At 37.1% G+C, this 17,937-nt stretch overlaps 3 protein-coding genes across 12 annotated transcripts in view; 1 reads left to right on the plus strand and 2 right to left on the minus strand.

The window, feature by feature from the left end:
- CHPT1 (choline phosphotransferase 1) overlaps positions 1 to 5,286 on the plus strand; it is a 22,181-nt gene extending 16,895 nt beyond the window's left edge. For 2 of the 4 annotated variants that reach the window (XM_027743802.2, XM_027743804.2), the window contains exons 7-9: positions 340 to 465; positions 940 to 1,050; positions 4,316 to 5,286. In XM_027743802.2, the coding sequence (XP_027599603.1) occupies positions 340 to 465; positions 940 to 1,050; positions 4,316 to 4,360 (282 nt within the window). In that variant the 3' untranslated portion in view covers positions 4,361 to 5,286. Of the gene's footprint in view, positions 1 to 339; positions 466 to 939; positions 1,327 to 4,315 lie in introns of all 4 variants that reach the window. The other 2 variants (XR_003545049.2, XM_027743803.2) reach the window with 2 other exon arrangements.
- Positions 3,458 to 14,783, minus strand: SYCP3 (synaptonemal complex protein 3). Of its 5 annotated transcripts, none has more exons than XM_027743811.2 (9): positions 14,713 to 14,783; positions 12,759 to 12,905; positions 11,533 to 11,608; positions 10,503 to 10,537; positions 8,247 to 8,364; positions 7,145 to 7,244; positions 6,300 to 6,398; positions 4,531 to 4,635; positions 3,458 to 4,395 (listed from the first exon to the last, which is right to left on the minus strand). In XM_027743811.2, the coding sequence occupies exons 2-9, from the start codon at positions 12,886 to 12,888 to the stop codon at positions 4,342 to 4,344; spliced, it is 717 nt and encodes a 238-aa protein (XP_027599612.1). In that variant the 5' UTR covers positions 12,889 to 12,905; positions 14,713 to 14,783; the 3' UTR covers positions 3,458 to 4,341. The 5 variants fall into 5 exon arrangements, with proteins under 5 accessions (XP_027599612.1, XP_027599611.1, XP_027599607.1 ...); XM_027743810.2 differs by having other exon boundaries at positions 12,759 to 12,902; positions 14,713 to 14,775; XM_027743806.2 differs by lacking the exon at positions 14,713 to 14,783 and adding an exon at positions 14,467 to 14,644 and having other exon boundaries at positions 12,759 to 12,902.
- A 1,122-nt stretch (positions 14,784 to 15,905) lies between these two features.
- The window catches only part of GNPTAB (N-acetylglucosamine-1-phosphate transferase subunits alpha and beta), a 44,239-nt gene continuing 42,207 nt past the window's right edge, over positions 15,906 to 17,937 (minus strand). For 2 of the 3 annotated variants that reach the window (XM_027743796.2, XM_039383257.1), the window contains exon 21: positions 15,906 to 17,101. In XM_027743796.2, coding sequence (XP_027599597.1) covers positions 17,024 to 17,101 — 78 coding nt within the window. In that variant the 3' untranslated portion in view covers positions 15,906 to 17,023. Of the gene's footprint in view, positions 17,102 to 17,586; positions 17,645 to 17,937 lie in introns of all 3 variants that reach the window. The other variant, XM_027743797.2, reaches the window with a different exon arrangement.

The following is a 17,937-nucleotide window of genomic DNA, read 5'->3' on the forward strand; positions in this document are numbered from 1 at the left end:
TTGCCCCCAGTAATGTTCTCCTGGTCAGTCTGTAAAGTGTCTCTGAGCATACATCATTATCTTAACTAAACAGTGAGAACAAGTCTTGTTACCTAAGCAAAAGCCTGCTTCTTAGTTAGCTTTTGGCTAGGAAAAGCCAAAATTTTCAAGTTAAACTTGAAAACAACATTTCAAGTGGATAGGATTTGTTTTCAGTAATACACTTGCATAGTCTTACCCTTTGAATACAACACTGAGAAATTAAAGAGTGGGAAACCCCTACACTGGTACAGATGTAACTTACAGGAGAACAGGGCTGTGCAAGGAGGTCATGCGCGTTTGCTTTTGTTTTTTACATAGGTGGCTCACATGACAAAAAGTGAAATCTCTCTTCAGGACTCTGCGTTTATTGGGCCAGGACTTCTGTTTCTGGACCAGTACTTCAACAGTTTCATTGATGAATATATTGTTCTATGGATAGCATTGGTAAGTGTTTTATACTTTTAATTTGGACCATAGTTAAAGAAATGGATTGAGAATTGTCCCTGTAATTCTGCTCTGCCATTTCTGACCTGCTCCCATTTCAGCTGTCGCTGTGGAGGGAGTGCCAGGGTACCATGTATTTTGGGAGCTGACTGGCTTTCTTTCCTTGGAAGAGAGATGTGAAAGTAAATTTACAAATCTCTCATGTAATTATGCTTTAGCCCATGTAGGTTTAAATTGTTCTGTGAACTGCAGATTAACCTTTGTTTATTGGACTTCGTAAGTGTTTAGTGCTGTTTGGGTGTTGGGGTGGTTTTGGTTTTTTCTAAACTAGACCACTGTGTAGCTGTACGTTAAAATGATTGTTACACTTGTCACGTGGATAGATCCTGGTTAAAGTATAACATATTTATAGTAGGGACAATTGAAAAAAAGGTTGCACTTTGTTTTAACCTGTTCTGTTTTGCTTTTTTGAAGTTCATATCCTTGTTTGATATGCTGAGATATGCCACTGGTGTGTGCCTACAGATTGCTGCTCATCTTCATATACATGTCTTCAGAATTTCATCTCATCAAGCTCCTGAACAGGTTCAAAACCATAATGACTGATTAAATAGGTCAAGGACAAGAGAAGAAGCATTTAGGGGAATGTTGAATGAAGCAGCCCCTCTGTTTTTGGGAAGACAGATTAAGCTTTTGAAGAAAACAGTTTTATGAGAAAGTTCACCGTATCCCAGACATTACCAGATGTTAGAATTAGTAGATAACAAAGTTCTGCAGATGCTATTGTGATCAGTACTTTTGAACCAGGATGTATTTCAGACCATCAATACCACATTTGAAAATGTTGCCCTTTCCTGTTAGGTAACTTCAATTTTGTACTTCTCTTTTGGTGAATGTAGGCTGCAAACCAAGGTGCTACCAACCAGAATTTAAAGAGGAATTTCACATTTCCCTAGACCAAGTGACTAATATTGTAGCATTAGTTTCTAAAGTTTTCTTGGAAGTGCTCTGAAGTGGTAGTCAGATGTACCAATTAAATACAGTACTGCAGTATTAAGACTTGTAAAATGAGGCAGCCATGAGGTAAAACCACTCAATCTCTCTTCTGGTATTTCTAAGGAACAAGCTGTTGGATCAGTAGATGAAGGAGGCAGAGTTCAGGAAAATTTTATTCTACTTCAGAGTACTGTTACAAGTGCCTTTAGGATTCATGCATTCTCTAGTATCCAAGCACATAAATTACTGCTACCAGATAAAACTGTAGCTTGTACTTTCTTTCAAGGCCAGTTTCTGGTTTTGTAGTCATAACAAGGTTTGCCTCATTACACTTCATCGTTATCTGGACTAGAGGGAGCTGTGTAATTCAAGGATCCTGACTTTAGCTACCCTAATGTGTATCTGTGAAACTGTGCAAGCAAATGACAAAGGTCATTGACTTAAATGCAGCTCTAGCAATGCAACCCACCCATGTGTATTTCCCTGTGTGGTATTTTTGCTATTGCTGTGTTCATCTTCCTTATAATTGATCTAATTTTCTTGTAGCTACCGCTGTACTTTATCCAAACAAAACAGCACAAAACTAAACCACAGTGTGAAACTCCAAACCAGGAAGTCAGACCCACTGACCCACAGACCCCAAGCCTGTCTCTTTAAGACCAGACCCACTGGCTAACGTAATGTGCCTAACTACAGGGCTGTTGTCATTGGAGAAAAGTAGCTTACTCTCTGTGTGAACAAATCAGGACTTGCACTCAAACCCTATAAACTTAAGCTCCTTTAAAGAGGTACTATTTGAATACGATTTATGTAAAAAGCTGTTGAATGTAAGTGTCCATTACTACTATCAGTTGTTGATATGTACCTGAGCTCTGAGTTCATGAAGTCCTTCCTGAACTGTTCAATAAAGAATGCTGTGATTTTTTTTAAAAATTCTACCACTGCAGCTTCCAGGCTGCACACTAATTCAGAACAACTTCCTGAGGTATTCAGGGAACTTTATTAGTGGTGTACTGTCTGCTAATCTGGAGGGAATAAAATAGCATCTACCACACTAACAAGAATTTACTGATACTCTTGAGGGATAACTGTAACAGTTACTGCTAAAGGACTAGAACTCTTAAGTGACTCACATCAATTCTGAATGAATCCTACTACTCCTATTTGAGACTGGGAAAGACACAGCATCTACACATGAAGTTAGCCTGAACCCAGGCCATGGGCGAATAGAAAAGAATACTGTAAACAACCCCCTGATGAAAAGACACAGGCACCTTCTTTGGAGTGAGATGATTTGGTTCCCCACAATGGTCAAAACTATGTCATGTCATAGTAGGCGTAAGTAATTCTAAGGATATGATTGAGGCATGTGGATGATAGGAAACCAACGCAGGAATCACTTAGAAAACCAGAACCGTGAGTCAATACTAACAAATAAAACCAGAAACAGGAGGAAATACTAACAAATAACCACCTATTGAAGATAGGAAGCAAAATCTGTTAACTATTTCATAGCATTTAATTGTCCTTAGAGGGCTGAGACCCAGCAGCACAGTTACAAATCCGCCTAGTTACTGGTACCCAAGAGAGGCCTATATTGCCTTTGCATCATTGTAACAGTGTAACTTCCATAATTGCTCCTTCCCTGAATCCTAGTAGAGGCAGAACAAGGAGTTCAATACTGGTTTCTTATTCAACTTCAGTTGCAACCTGATAGCTGAAGTTTCTGTAGGTTGCTTTTCTCTAATCCGACTTCCAGAACTGAAGAACCATCAAATGACTGGATTCTGAACTAAAAAATGCTAGTAAGCTGAGGAGAATGATATGGTTTTGAAATATATTGTTATGAAAACATCCCATTTGTGTGTGTGGGTGTGTGGATGGTTTTTGTTTTATCTACTGTGGTATGAAATCAAAGCGTTAAATGTGTGAGCGACTACCTAATTTGTGAAAGTGGATATTCAGGTGTAGCGGTTTTCTGTAGAAACAAACTGCATGCACACTAAGCCAATCGTTTAATTTATACTTATTTACTGCAATGAGATACATGAAAGATAAATGCTTTACCCTTAAAATTCAGGCCTCCCTAAATTGCTAGTTATTTGGGATTGCAAAAAGTAATATTCCATCTCAAAGGCTTGTAATAGCTTGTACTAAGTAAATAAGGTAAATCTACCCCATCTTCTTGCAGTGGCTCTACAAGAAGTAGATACCCCAAAATGCATAATGTTCAGTTATGCTTACTGGAGCTGATACATAAAGCTCATCATTCAACTAAAAAAACCCCAATGTTTTCTGGACAAATTACAGCAGTTCATAAATCTCATACTAATACAGGGATATTTAAATACCTAGCGTAACAAAAGAGTTAACAAAATTTACTTTAATTTACTGTAATACACATCATTAAACAATCTTACATGAGCTATGTAATACCCTGTGAACTTATAACTGCTATGTTAGCTGACTAAATGCTGAAACTACAGAAATCTGCATCTTGTGAAAAATGCTTCTATTTGCACAATTTACCTAAAGGCCTAAAGTTAATATGTAAAATCTGGCTATTGCAGTTTTTTATTACTTCTGCCCATTGTAACAATTTGGCATTAGAAAAAGTGAAACAATTTTAACAGTCCAGTGCTATTGAAAGTTAAGTAGTTAAAAATTAATTGGAGAGACAGTTTGGGGTCCATACTGCCCCCCCATTAATACAATTTAATAATATACGTGCTTACAACATTATCAGACACAAGATTAGAACAATCTGTGAAAGCCTTTAATAGGAACCTTAAAACATCTATAGCTTAGCATCCTTCTCTGTGGCTAATGCCTGTACTTGTGTCATGTTACTTAGGTACAACTTGTTTCTCCATTGAGCCATCAGAATAACATGGACTGAAGAGACTTGCGAACAGTTGCCATCTCCTGCTGTTGCTGTGACGAGAAAAGGAGATAATACTGAACAAATGCCATATCAATATGAGTCCTTTGAATTAAATGAATGTCAAATGACTTTTAATAGAATGTTCTATTTTTGCATTTAACTAACTTCAGAGATCTGATACTTACGGTGTCCATCATAATCTTCTTCTGCAACATAGCCATTTCTTTGCGGAGTTCATTTTGGGCACCTGCCAGAAGATTTTCATTGCTCTTCTCCAGCTCGTCCATGCTCTGAAGTTAAGGATAATCTTAATTCAGAACTCCTCAGTGTCAAAGAGTTAATTTAAAACAAACCAATCATTCATTTTCTTACTACAATTTAATTTTTACAGTGATCACTGGTAATTGATTAGTTTTGTCACAGACTTGACAGAGGAATCATACAGGACTTCATACTCCAGCCTACATTCCTATTTTAACAATGTGGACCCTGTGAAGGAAATGGTACCCTCCAGTCAGTTTCTGTGAGGTCTTAGGTAGTTATTCTGCATTTTAATTAAGAGTTCCACAAGAAGAACTTGAACAGACATCTGTCAGGAATGCTAGGGGTTCAATATTATGGCAACCTTGAGGGACTTGAAGTAAGGATTATAAAACCCATTACATGTCTTTGCACACTTCTCCCCAAATAAAACTCACTGGTTATCTTTCCTTTTGTACCTACAATTATGCCTACCTCTGTGTCTAGTTGCATGTTCTTTAACTTACATTTACTTAAGCATATTTGAGGCTTGACTTCTACCTTTTGATCTTTGAGGAGAAAAATCAAAGTAATACTTGACCTTCTATTCAGCTTTTCCTCTTTGAAGAAGACATTTTTGACATTTTGGAATAGTTATTAATGCTTCTGTAATATCCTCTATAAATTTTGACTGTCTTAAACTAAGAGTTGCTCTATTTCAGATTTATTTTCCTAAACTACCAGACTTGGAAAAAAAACCCCAAACCAAACCCTAAGCTTATTGTAACTAACTGAAATTTCAAAATGGGACCAGTTAGAAAATGACTTGAGCAGAATAAATTAAAATTTATCAGAAACTGAGAGACTTGAATCCACCCCATATAGTGGGGGCCATGCAGCTGGAAAACAGCTTGGCAGAAAAGGTCCTGGGGGACACCAAATGGAACATAAGCCAGCAATGTGCCCTTGCAGCAAGGCAACCAACAGTTTCCTAGGCTGCATTAGGAAAAGTGTTGCCAGCAGGTCGAGGGAGGTGATCTTTCCACTCTACTCAGCACTGGTGAGGCCACACCTGGAGTGCTGGGTCTGGTTCCAGGCTCTTGAGGTGCCCAGTGACAGGACCAGGAAGGACAGACAAACTGAAAACAAAGGAAGTTCCCTCTCAGCATCAAGAAATGCTTTTCCTGTGAGGGTAACTGAGCACTGGAACAGGTTGCCCCAAGGGGCTGTGGAGTCCCCACCCTTGGAGATCCTCAAAAGCCATTTGGAGGTAAGTCCTAAGCAACCAGCTCTAGACAGCCCTCCTGTACCACCTGCTGGCAAGACCAGATGTCCTCCAGAGGTCCCTTCCAACCTCAGTCCTTCAGTGATTCTATGGTGCTGTGCCTCTGTATTCATTATAAAATCAGTCATTTAGGGTATTTTCATTTTTCTCACAGTTTAATTCTCAAATAACTTAGAAAAATAGTGGGGGAAGGACATTCTGGGAATGAAGTGTTTTGTTCTTGGTGTAAAATGAATGGAGAAAACCTTTTTTTTTAACTAAAAAGTAAAATTTTTGTGGAGTTATACTCAAAATATTTTTTTGCTTGCTGTGTAGTATGTAGCTACTTTGTTACAAAAATACCAAATAATTTAAAAACCTAAATTACTACGGCTTTCTTAAGTGATATGATAAGGATCAGCTGCCTTCCAAGGAAAAAATTTACTGTACCTTTAAGAACTGCTCATAGAGTTGCTTAATGGTTTTCAGTCTCTGACTTTGAACTATTCTTGCCTGTTGAAAAACTTTTTGTTGCTGACGAAGCATATTCTGAAGTAGAAGCAAAAGGAAAACATAATTGCATTAGCTGTTAACCAAAGCACTTGGACAGCACACCAACGTCATTTTCCAGAATCAGAGATTCTGCCCTCACTGGAAAATCTGTGCCTTGTAGATCTCTGCCCAGAGAGTTACTCTTGCTCTTAGTAATAAAAGTAAGATGAAGACTGGATTAAGCCCCGAATCACCTCCTAAGGTCCCTTCCAACCTGAATTATCCTTGTAAAATCCTATGAGGATTTTGCTATCCCCTGCAGCTCCTTAGTGTGCTGCCTAAATGTGCTGCCTGGGGAAAAGCAAAACTTGCAAATGTGTTGGAAGAACAAATACAGCAACATCACTTTATTACATTCCGTGGTATGGTTCCTATTCCCTTTCAATTATCAAATTCTCTTACATTTACTACATCCAGGCATATCTTTAAGCAAACTACTTTTAAGAAAAAACTTTCCATTATTCCTTTGTTCCCTGAACCAAAAGACTGGATGCACAGAAATAGCACACATCTTTCTTCTCCATAAATGTCTTGGCTTTTCTCAAGCCATATGCTGGCCTAGGGCATCACTTAGTGCCATTTATAAACTTGCAATAAAGTTTAGAAATGCAACTCTCTTTGCAAAACGTAATCATATATTTGTTTCAACTACATGAAGTGTTTTTACATTTTTTGAGTGTCTAAACAACGGTACTCCCTTCTTGTAAAAATACAGTGAAACTCCTGCCACGCTGGAAACCCACCGCTAGTTTTTCTTCCTGCTCCTCTGCTTTTTGCACATCTACATCCCATTGCTGAAATAAAGTCAGGAACTGCTGGGAGAACTCATGATTGAGCTTCTGCCTATAAACAGACACTATCTGTAAGTATGACAAATACTATCAAGAATTACAAGGAAAGCTTAGATTCAACATACATATGGAGTAGGATAAAAGCTGACATAGATAAAGAAACAGGATATTTAGACATCTGACCCTAATTGAATAATGTGTGTTTTGAAAAACTGAACACACATATACACGCACACTTTGAGTGAATATGGATTATATACATATAAGGAGACAGCACTCACATACAAAACTCAGGTTAAAAAGAAATATAACAACTTTTCTTCCTAACAGTGTCAGGTTTTCTGACCAAGTTCTTCTAACCCAATTACAGATCTTTGTTTTAACTTAAGGGGTTTTTAACGCAAAGTTGATCAGCTTATTCATGAGTTTATGATGATCTAAGTTTCTCTATGTAAATTTAAATTTTGTCCATAAACATTTCAGATAAATATATATATACACATATATATGTAGAACAACACCAAGACAGTTGTAAGTATTGCTGACTTTCAGTTTTTAGCTGTCTCATTTTTCAGTTTGCTCTACCTGTAGTATCAGACGTAGTAATTAAATGTGTCTTAGGAGGGGAGAGAAATATTATGTAGGGTGAAAATTATTTTCTTTCTTAACCTGAATAGCATTAAAGTTTTACTGAACATTTTTTCAAGTTTTCAAGTAGAAACAGAAAATTCCAAAGTGGAAAAATCCCTCCTTGTTTTAAAAGACAAAAATAACATCAGAGGTCACTTTCCATAAAAATAAACCCAGCTCTTTAACATACCTTGCTCTCAGAATTCCAATTCTTAAGTTTCTCTGTTCAAAAGAGAATATGCTAAACTATTACTGTCAGTTTTGCAAAGTGGACACAATTGAAGGCAGCAGAGGCCCTGAGCAGATATTGAGCTAGAAGATACAGTACTTGACATTTAATTGCAGGAAGACAGAATAACTATCCATGCTGTGACACAAAAGGCAGTCTGGTTCCACAGGTTTGAAAAACAAGGGTAAATGTTACCTTTGCTCCTGCTGCATTTTCCAAACATGTTCAATCTTCTGGTTACTGGTTTTGAGTGAGGCTTTTGTATACATTTCTAATCTTTTTCTCTTAGCTAAGAGAGCCTTGTTAATGTCAGCTAAAAGTCAAAGAATATTTAGAAATTAAGCACAGTGGATACATTGTGCCATTTATTAAAAATACTGAGAAGCAAATGAGGTGTGTTCTAAGGGAAAGAAGCGTGCCCAGCCCCACAACAAGTGTAGCATTGCCTTCCAGTCCCACCTCTCTCAGACGCCAGACCAAACAGGACCCACTGTGATGTGACTCAGCTGTAGCTGCTTTGATTTTGTCAGACCAGTGGTGGGTCCAGTGTCAGACTGGCTTTGAACTGACACACACAAGTGAACTCAAACTCCAGTGGCTTGAACTCAGGGCAGCTGCAGTGCTTCCATTCCGTACACTGAGATCGGGGCTTCCCTACTGATTATTGTGGTCCAACGTGCACTTCCAAGGCATCACCTATGCAGGAACTACACACACATTCTTGGAGCACTGGAAGCACTACCCAGTCAATTCACACTGCGCAGGCACATTGTATTTGGACAACTCACAGCCTATAAATTCTCCATTCAAAGCCAGAGATACCTTGCACAAACTTCCTCTTTTCTCCAGTATCTCAAGATATTTTAGTAACTCAAAATCTTCATGAGTTTAGCTGTATGACTGTGGTGCTAGCTCAGAGTTTCCAGACCTTCAAGGTCTGCAGGACCTAGATATGCTGACACTTTAACTATATTTTTCCTAGAAAAACCACACCTGTTTCAGAGTAATATTCAAATTACTTGGATTTCGGAAAGAAATTAAAGGTAGTATGTGGCTACTATCTTTGTGAACATATTGAATGAACAACAAACTGTAATTTATACTTCAGAGACAGTAGTTTTTAATAATATAAGGTAGTGTGTTTGTTTCACTTTAATTTACATTTGGACACCTAAGTCATAGTTTAAGGTTAATACAGCAATTTCTTTTCCATCTCACTATAGATTTCAGGAAACACCTGTCAAACCTTTCTTATTTGTTGAGGCATCTGCCCCTGCTAATGCCAAACGTACTGTTTTGTGCAGACAGCATCCTCTCTCTGATCCATTAATTTTCCTTCCATCCATCCTTCCTTTCCTTCCTTTTTTAAGTCTTAAATTACAAGCAATCATAACTTTTTACCATCCTCCTCTTATCTAAATTGCCAGACCTATGCTAGTATTCTATTCTATAATACAAAATATGTAATTTTGTGACAGCAAAAGATCTTAATTCGTGCATTAAGGAATCCTTTTAACTCCTCTTTCACCTTAAGATTGACATGCAAGAATTGACTCTGTACAGCTTATTTATTACATACAATGAAAGTATTAATCAGCTATTGAGTATGGAATACTGACATTAAGATGGTTTCCCTTCCTTTTTGATGTTTTCTTACACTGTGATAGGTGTTACACATTCTTTACAAATGAAAGGTGGTTTTTCTATAACCCATCAGCTATCTAGAATTCAGCTGTAAGTAAAGCCATCTGAGGATCTGACTATGACTGTACTAAATCCTACGAAGTGACATGCATAAATCATCACTAGGTGACTGGCATTACTTACCCTCATTATTTGGCTCTTCTATAAACTCATATTCATCATGACTGCTAAAATTCTCTTAATAGCTGATTCCCTATTCTCTAAATTTCTGAAGGTGCTGAGTACAGACTACTCTCATTCTCTACTGCAACTAAAGTTTACTTCCAAACTTGCTTGTCTAGAATTACAACTATTTGTTCTACTTAACTGCTTATATTCACATTTACCTGCCCCTTATTTCTCACTCGTCTTGCAATCTCCAGTATCCTCCATGTCAGTGTAACAAAAAATTGAGTGAGAACAATACCTAACTATCATCATCTCTTTTCTCTACAATATATTCACTACCTCTTAAACTTCATCTTAAAATTGGAATTATCAAAAGCACTCATGCATCTTTCCCTTTTCCTTTGTAGTTACCTACATAATACTTACTTTATGTGCAGTTATTCCCTTTTCTTCTTTCTCTTTGCTCTACTTAGATATAACTTTTTTTTCTGAAAACTGGCTTTATTCAGAAATGCTGAAAAAATGCTACAAAGACTGTTCATTTTATGTAAGTCTTGAAAGTTATGTTACAGTAAGAAATTACTGCCAATTCTGCAACTTTTTTTTTTTTTTAATTTATTAGAATGTAAATGTACTTACCTCCAAACCTTTCCAGCATATTCTGTACTTCACCCCTAGAAAACAGCATTTCAAATTTTTATTTGCCCGTTTTCTGGCTTTAGAGTAAGACCTGTTTTATATGCTTAAAACTAATTTTATTCACGTGCCTATTACTTGTAAGCAGTCACAGAGCTGCTACTGCTCTACAAGATAAAATAATTATACTCCTTTTCTCCTCCTGTGAGAGGTCTCTTTTTAAGACTGATTTGCTTGTTTAAAAAAAAATACTGGAATCTATTAACTTACTCTCCAGTAAAAAAACACTATTAGGCATTTAAAGGGTCTTGAGTGAGGGCATTCAGTAAATAAGATTGATTATTCCCTAGGCAAAAAGAAAACACAAATAGTATTTGGAACATCAAATGAAACAAGTCTGTACCATCCCAGATAGCATGACTGGCACAGTAAGAAAAATCCAAGGTAAATAATATCAAGTTCTTTTTACAGCACCTTTAAGATGATAACAGCAGTGTGGAAGGCAGTGGTATAATACAGTAAAAGCAATATATTCAACTCAACAGCTGTAATCTCCTACAAAACTATTTCAGCATACACTTTCTTATTACATTTACACTGCCCATAATTATTAAATTTAATAAGATTTATCTGTAAAAATAATTTATTTTTCATGCAATATTTGGATCATTCAAAGTACTGGTAATATCTTCAAGCAACTAAAATCAGAGGAAAAAAATAATGGAATTTAATGAAATTATCAACAATTTAGGATAAAACAAATATTTTTAAAAGAAATAAATATTTTAAAAACTCACACAAATATATCAAATTTTCATTTGTGTTCAAAAATATCTACAAAGAAACTGCAGAATTACTAATTTTAAAATGTTACATTTTCTTTTTTTACCTACAACTGCTGTATTGTCTGTCACTTGATTTTGAATCAAATACTAACTAAACCAAAAACAAAGCAAAACAAACATAGTGAATAACTGAAATTGGTATCTACTTGCTTATTTTGGAAAAAAAAGCCTTAGACACCTAACCTTACCCCACATCATCTGGAACCACATGAGTAGTCGCCAAAGGTCTTTTCTTTCCATGCTTGTCCATTACTGGTGTGTCGCCTTTAGAAAAATTACAGAAATACTTACAAAAATACCTTCTATTTTGTGCAGGTGGTTCAAGTTATTAAAAGTGTAGTTACTTTTCTGTAATGCCATTTTTCTGAACATGTCTCATGGGTCTCAGTTCCTGTCAATAACACATGCAGCTCCTAAAATTTTGGTTCTGGAGTTGACAGATGGTGGTGAATTATTCTGCAAAGCCAGATTTGAGCTGGCACTGCCTTGAGTTCCTCTACACTGGTCCCAACCTGTTTTACTTTCCCTGTCCACTACTACCCCATTAGTCGCAACCCACAATATAACAATCACCAGAAAGGTAAAAATAACGTAAAAATCGAAAAAGCCCAATCTGTTAGATTTTTACTGTACAATGAGCCCTGAAATGCTCTCAAACTTTTAAAAAGAAAAATCTCAAATATGTATTTATATTACTTTGAAAAAAAAAAATATCCTTGGCTACCAGATTTCTGTTAAAGGCAGGGATAAGTGGAACAGGAATTTAGTCTAAACAAATGAAGGGGAGAAATGAATAAGAAACAAGCCCAGAGATAACTGCTGAAAGATAAAATTCAGAAGTGGAGTTGCATCAAACTTTACAAAAAACTAGCATGTGATGAATGAAAAGTGTATTTTTAAGCAAAGTCCACTTTTTTATGACACTCCCTCAAAATTAAACAAGAATCCCTTGTCTGATTTATTTTCTTTTTGCCTCAGCTTTCTCTCCTTCTTCTTTTCTTTGGTTCAGATTCTTCCTGAAGTGCTTTTAAACCTGCCAGACTCCAGCTACCTTATCTGACTCAGTACTCCATACAAGCAGGCAGAGCTCTTTGCTCTGTCCCGCTCTCACAGTGTTCTGTGCAGCCAGGTGACAGAAGGATATGGCATTAAAATAAGGTAACATAATCATGTAGCAACATTCTACTCTATTGAGGACTCCACCTGTAATTTCAAGACGTAACAGTGCACTACACAGAGCTATTCTGTTGGGTTCTCTCCTTACCAATCAAAACCACACAGTAGGAGGCTGGTTGTCTTAAGCATTATAAACCCTGCTTGCTCAGACACTGGCTGACACAGTCTTTCTGTTCACAGTCAGGAATGTGATAAAGTTCACATTTTAAAAATGTGCTAAAAAAGGGCATATAAGCACCTTCTCTAATATCTTCCTCTGATCCACTCAGTTCTTTTCTATCCTCCTCAAAGTCATAGGCAGGTAGGGTCTGTTCTTCTGGTGCTGGTTTAGCAGCTTTTCCTCCATGCTTTCTTCCCGATGGTGCCATAATGAGATCTTTTCCTGCTGAAACAGTATATTGTATTTGTTACATAACTTTCCCCACAATAATTTGAAGATAAATATGTTTTCATGCTTACATGGACCTGTCATGGATACCTCTGTAACAGTCTCCACCTGTAAGGATATGTAAGCAGTCAAACTGGTTTAGTTTTGAGGTGCTCAGGGGTGTTTTAAGAACTCAATAAAAAAAATGCCAGGGCTAATAGGAACACACTTGATTCTGCTGAAAAAGAAGTAAATTATCCGTTTTCTTAAGGTGCCTGCCTGCTCACCTTGCATGTTTATTATACATTTTGTCATATCCAGTACTACATTCCCCACAAGCTATGCCAGTATTCTATTTTACAAAATATAGAAATGGTAAACCATAATTGTACAAGCCATCCTGCACTATAGAGACAAATATATAAGTGCTTATGCCATTTTTAAAAGTCCTGGGCAACTTTCGGCTTCTGAATTATCTTTCTTTATAGCTATTATGCCTCTGCACTCTGTAATGTAACTAATGCCATTTCTATGTTGGCAAACATTTTACACATACACTACCCTCTTAAAAAAATATTTCTTCTCATTATCTTTTTCTGATAGCAAGAGCTATGAGGTATTTCAAGTTAAGTGTCACATGACATTTCCTTTTAAAAATTCTTTAAAAATAACAGAATTTCTTGGAATATGGAAAGATATCAGCTGCTAGTACCCTGTTTTCCAAACTGAGCAAGACATGACTCAGTAGTGGGTAAACTTCTCATTCTAGATACAATTCAACACAGCTACAAATATATGTAGGTTTTCCACAAGCCAGGGCACAGATGGATCTGAAAATTAAGTTCACACAGTGAAACTGGGAACTCCAGTAGAGGTCTTCTGAATTTCCATGACTGTGAAGTCACCAGAACATTAACAGCTCTCACACACCTCAGTTTCCTATTTCTGGTTTTTTGTTTTTGTTTTTGGTGTTTTTTTTTTTTTTTTTTTTTTTTTAATTATTTGTCCACAGTTGTGAAAATATTTTTTAACCACAGATTACATGGATCTATGTAACATGACCACACTAAGCTAAGGAACACTGCTTTGTAATACCCAGCTTTTTCTGAGGTTGATACTTCCCTCTGTGGTACGAAGATTTTTAGACCTTACAAGTGTCTTGGAAAACAAAAGCAAAACCTCTTTCAATTATTAACTGGAAAAATCAAAAGTCCTTGCATTAAAATTATCCTCAAATGAGTGAGAATTTTCAACACTCGATCTGCTTTTCAACTACTGTGATTGTTGAAAACATGACATAAGGAGGAGAGTCCTGGTGCGGTATCCGGCTGTGCCTGTTTCTGGGCTGCCAAAGCACTTCAACATTTTACTGCAAGCACGTATTTTATCTGACACACAGACGCTTTGTCCTGAAAAGCAGTTTACAAAGCAGGACTCCCCAGTCCCCCCCACAGGCGTAAAACGATCTCGCCACGTCGCAGCCCTCGTTCAATGCCGTGTACCTGTTTTAGCCGATTCAAGGATCCTCAATCCCGAGCTGTGTAATTTTTTTTTTTTTTTTTTTTTTTGAGAAACTCACCTCTGTTTTTCACCCTGACCCGAAAAAAGACATGAAACAAAACGGGGCTTCTGTGAGTTTCCTACGTGGGGCTTTTCACCGCGGGGACGCACCCGTCTCCACCTCAGAGCAGCGGCGGAGACTCGGGCCCTCAGCCGCCTCACCCTGAGGGCACCCAAGGGGGCAGGGACAGGGCGCCTCTCACCCTCCCGCAGCGGAGGGAACTCCGCTCGCCCCAAGCCCCTCTGCGGCCCCCGCAGCCCTCACGTTCCTCCCGAGGCTATCCCGGGCGACAAAGGCTGACGGGCACGGCGGGACGCGGTACCGCCTCAGCGCCTCCTCCCCCTGGAAAAGGCGGGAAGGCGGGCGGAGCGCGGCAGGGACACACTCGGCGCCCTCAGGAGCAGGGGTCGGGCCGGGCCGGGCACGTCGCGCTCATTCGGCATTTAACTCGTTTAAGGCTCACCTACCTTCACCTGGTTTTGCCCGAAATAGCTTTAATTTATCATTCAGATAACAAAAGGCCTTCAGAAAGTATTCTGGTGTATGTAGCTATGGTATGGTAGCACAGGAGGATTTTTCCATAAATCACTGCAAACAGACAATATTTTTCTGCCTCATGTTTTATATTTCAGATTGTCATTTCCTGCCCTCAGCCAGTTAAGGTATTCTGCTTTTTCCTTAGGAAAACCAAATCTAAATTAAAGAAGAACCCTAACGCTATTTCAATTTCCAATGTTCTCATTAACCCCAACCACTTGAGAAATTTTACTTGGTACATCCTTGACCAAGTTTAAGTTTTCCCTGGGGTGGAGTTGACTCTCCTCACAGCAGTCCTGGGGGTGCTGCAGGACTGCACAGCATCCCAGGTCTTGCTCTGTCCCCCCAGCCAGGAACGCAGTGGGAAGGTGGGACATATGGCTGGGACAAAGAAGCTTTGCCTAAACAAAAAGGAATTGCAGTGACAGCTGAGCTACCTATGCAATCTGCTTATTTATACATAACTTCATTAAGAAAAACTGCCTTGAAAATTTCAACAGTATTTTCCAACTATCTTGATTAGAACGTCAAATATAATTTAAAAAAAAAAAAAATCCCAGTCAAACTCAAATCTACCTAGTATTTTCAAGCATAAGAAGTTATCAAAGCTTTCTTGTATTTCTTGAAATGTCTCATTTTCTGCTAGGCTGAAGTACTGCAGATTTAAACTATTTATTTATATTCTACATTTCAGCATAATATATATTGTTAGCATGAAATATAATTCAAAGTGCTTGCATTTTTATAGTGCTTAAAAGCTTCATTCCACTTTGAGAACAGATTCATGCTTCAAAATAATAGTAAATTACTATAGTTGGAGTTTTTTAAAGGGAAAAATAATATAAGCTTTCATATACATTACTGGCTAATTTATCAAAATGGGCGAGTTTTTGTTTACTTAAAAACAGAAACAACAGACAAAACTTTTAGCACATTTTAGTTAATTTCAAAGCAAACCAAGTATTTTACAATACATATGCACATACATTTTGTACATCATCTGATTACAAAAATTAATGCTTTTTTGAATACTGTTAACACAATTAACTGAAGATACACCACCAAAAGTTTCTGCTTGAAAAGATTCAGTACCCTTTCCTACATAAAACCACATTACTCTGATGTCTCAGCAAAACGCAGGGCCAAACCCTGTTAAATTTAAAAACACCAAAGCTTTGTATATCAGTACAAATATTGTTTTCCGTAGTGAAACACTGCTCCCATACTTTTCTACTTTAAAAGTTTGTTACCCATTCATATAGAGAGGCACTTTTGCTTTTATACTTACAATGCTTGTAAAATATTATTCCTTGATCATTTTCATTGTGTTACAACCCTCTCTTTGTAATCAAGGCAAGAAATAACATCATTGTATTCGTTGGAGTAGAATACACCAGATATAAAATACCTTTCAAATAACCATTACATGTTTTATTACTGTGTAATTTTTTTATTAGCATACATTTCTTCCAAATCCCAGTTAAATACTACAAATAGGGAGATGAATTGTCACTGTGCTTTAAAGAATGTCAACATCTCTAAATGTCTACTAAATTTAAATGACAAGTTACATAATTCTCAATTTCCCCATAGGTTTAAAAAAAGCAGCAATGACAGAAATTTGCAAAATGCTTTGGAATGCAAGATCAAAGACTTGTTACGCTGATCCCAAACAACATTTCTTTCCAACATTTTATCTCGTTGGCAATATCCACTGCAATAAATGCAGTTACATTTATTTAGGTAACCCTTTTTATAAAAAAGGATAACATGGCCATGGAACTAAGAGTCATAAAGTAAGATCTGTTGAAAACTGCCTATGTACAGGTTTCCGGCAATTATTTTTTGTTCTTTTGAAATGTCACAGCTCCAACAGCTTTTATATCATGAAAGTACTGCAGAGATTCTAACTGTAGATGCATGATTTTTTTCTTCATATCAACATAGTTAAATGTTAAACCAGAAAAGACACTTATGAAAGAGATTTAAAATGCTTAATCACATCTTGAGGTAGACTGATCTCCAAAATAAAGCTCTTCTACACTTTGATTCGTTCATGACCAGCTTCTTTTTGGATCCTTCTCCTTGGAAAAATCTTTCGTTTAAGTGCAATTAGCTGAGGAGAGAAAAAATACAATATGTAGTTCTCTGCTGGGCTAAAGGTCCACAGCTGGTCAGGTTTTCACCCTAGAAACTATAAAACCTGTACCATCTACAGTAATTTAGTCAATACTGTACTTTTTCTTTTCCATTGCACAGGAAAAATATTTTTTGCTCAAATTCATCTATTAGGTCTGCACATTTCCACTGCCCTTCCTAATAATCAGAATATAAGCAGAAAGTATGCCTATATTCTGGTTATTTTAAAGGAAATTTGTGTATTTAAACTAACACTGGGCTCCATTCAGTTTCTAAAAGATCAACACAAAGTTGGCATCTTAGAACAGTATTTATATTCCTAACTGTAACACTGAGTTGAGTATCCCCTTCCAAAACCAAGTTACTGATGGAGTTTTCTAATATATACAAAAGACTGAAAATCAAGGGAAAGAGTCATGCAAAAGTCACAGGTGGGAAAAAAAATAATAATCAAAAGCCAACCTTTCAAGAATTACACCCTCTTCATCAGACCACGGAAAGTGTTACTTAAGGCCCCAACCTGCAAAGAATTACCCATGTGATTTGTTCCATTGACTCCCTCTGAGTTCAGCAGGACTAATCATGTTCAAGAAAGCCATTTTAAGCTTGCAGAAGTGGCATTTTTTTTTTCCCCTTTGAGTCAGATTAAAAACCTTTTGAATCCAACAGGAGTCTTTGCAATTACATAGGGAACAGATTTTGAAAAGGCCTCTAAATACCTTAAGATTCTCTTCAGGACTACAGTATCGCTATTACTTAAGTTCCCTTCCTGCTAATTTACTTTGCACTTTTACCAATATGTAAGTTAATAGA

This window comes from Pipra filicauda, unplaced genomic scaffold, assembly GCF_003945595.2.
Source record: "Pipra filicauda isolate LSUMZ 115617 unplaced genomic scaffold, ASM394559v2 scaffold2_size9829703_pilon, whole genome shotgun sequence".
Classification (NCBI taxonomy): domain Eukaryota; kingdom Metazoa; phylum Chordata; class Aves; order Passeriformes; family Pipridae; genus Pipra; species Pipra filicauda.

Bases quoted from the DNA above. Each gene is read 5' to 3' on its own strand.
- SYCP3 (XM_027743811.2), bottom strand. From the start codon at position 12,888: ATGGCACCATCGGGAAGAAAGCATGGAGGAAAAGCTGCTAAACCAGCA. The intron at 8,365-10,502 runs GTAAGTACATTT...TTTGACTTTTAG, and splicing joins TATGCTGGAAAGGTTTGGAG to CTGACATTAACAAGGCTCTC. The intron at 4,636-6,299 runs GTACAGTAAATT...CCTTAACTTCAG, and splicing joins TCTATGAGCAGTTCTTAAAG to AGCATGGACGAGCTGGAGAA.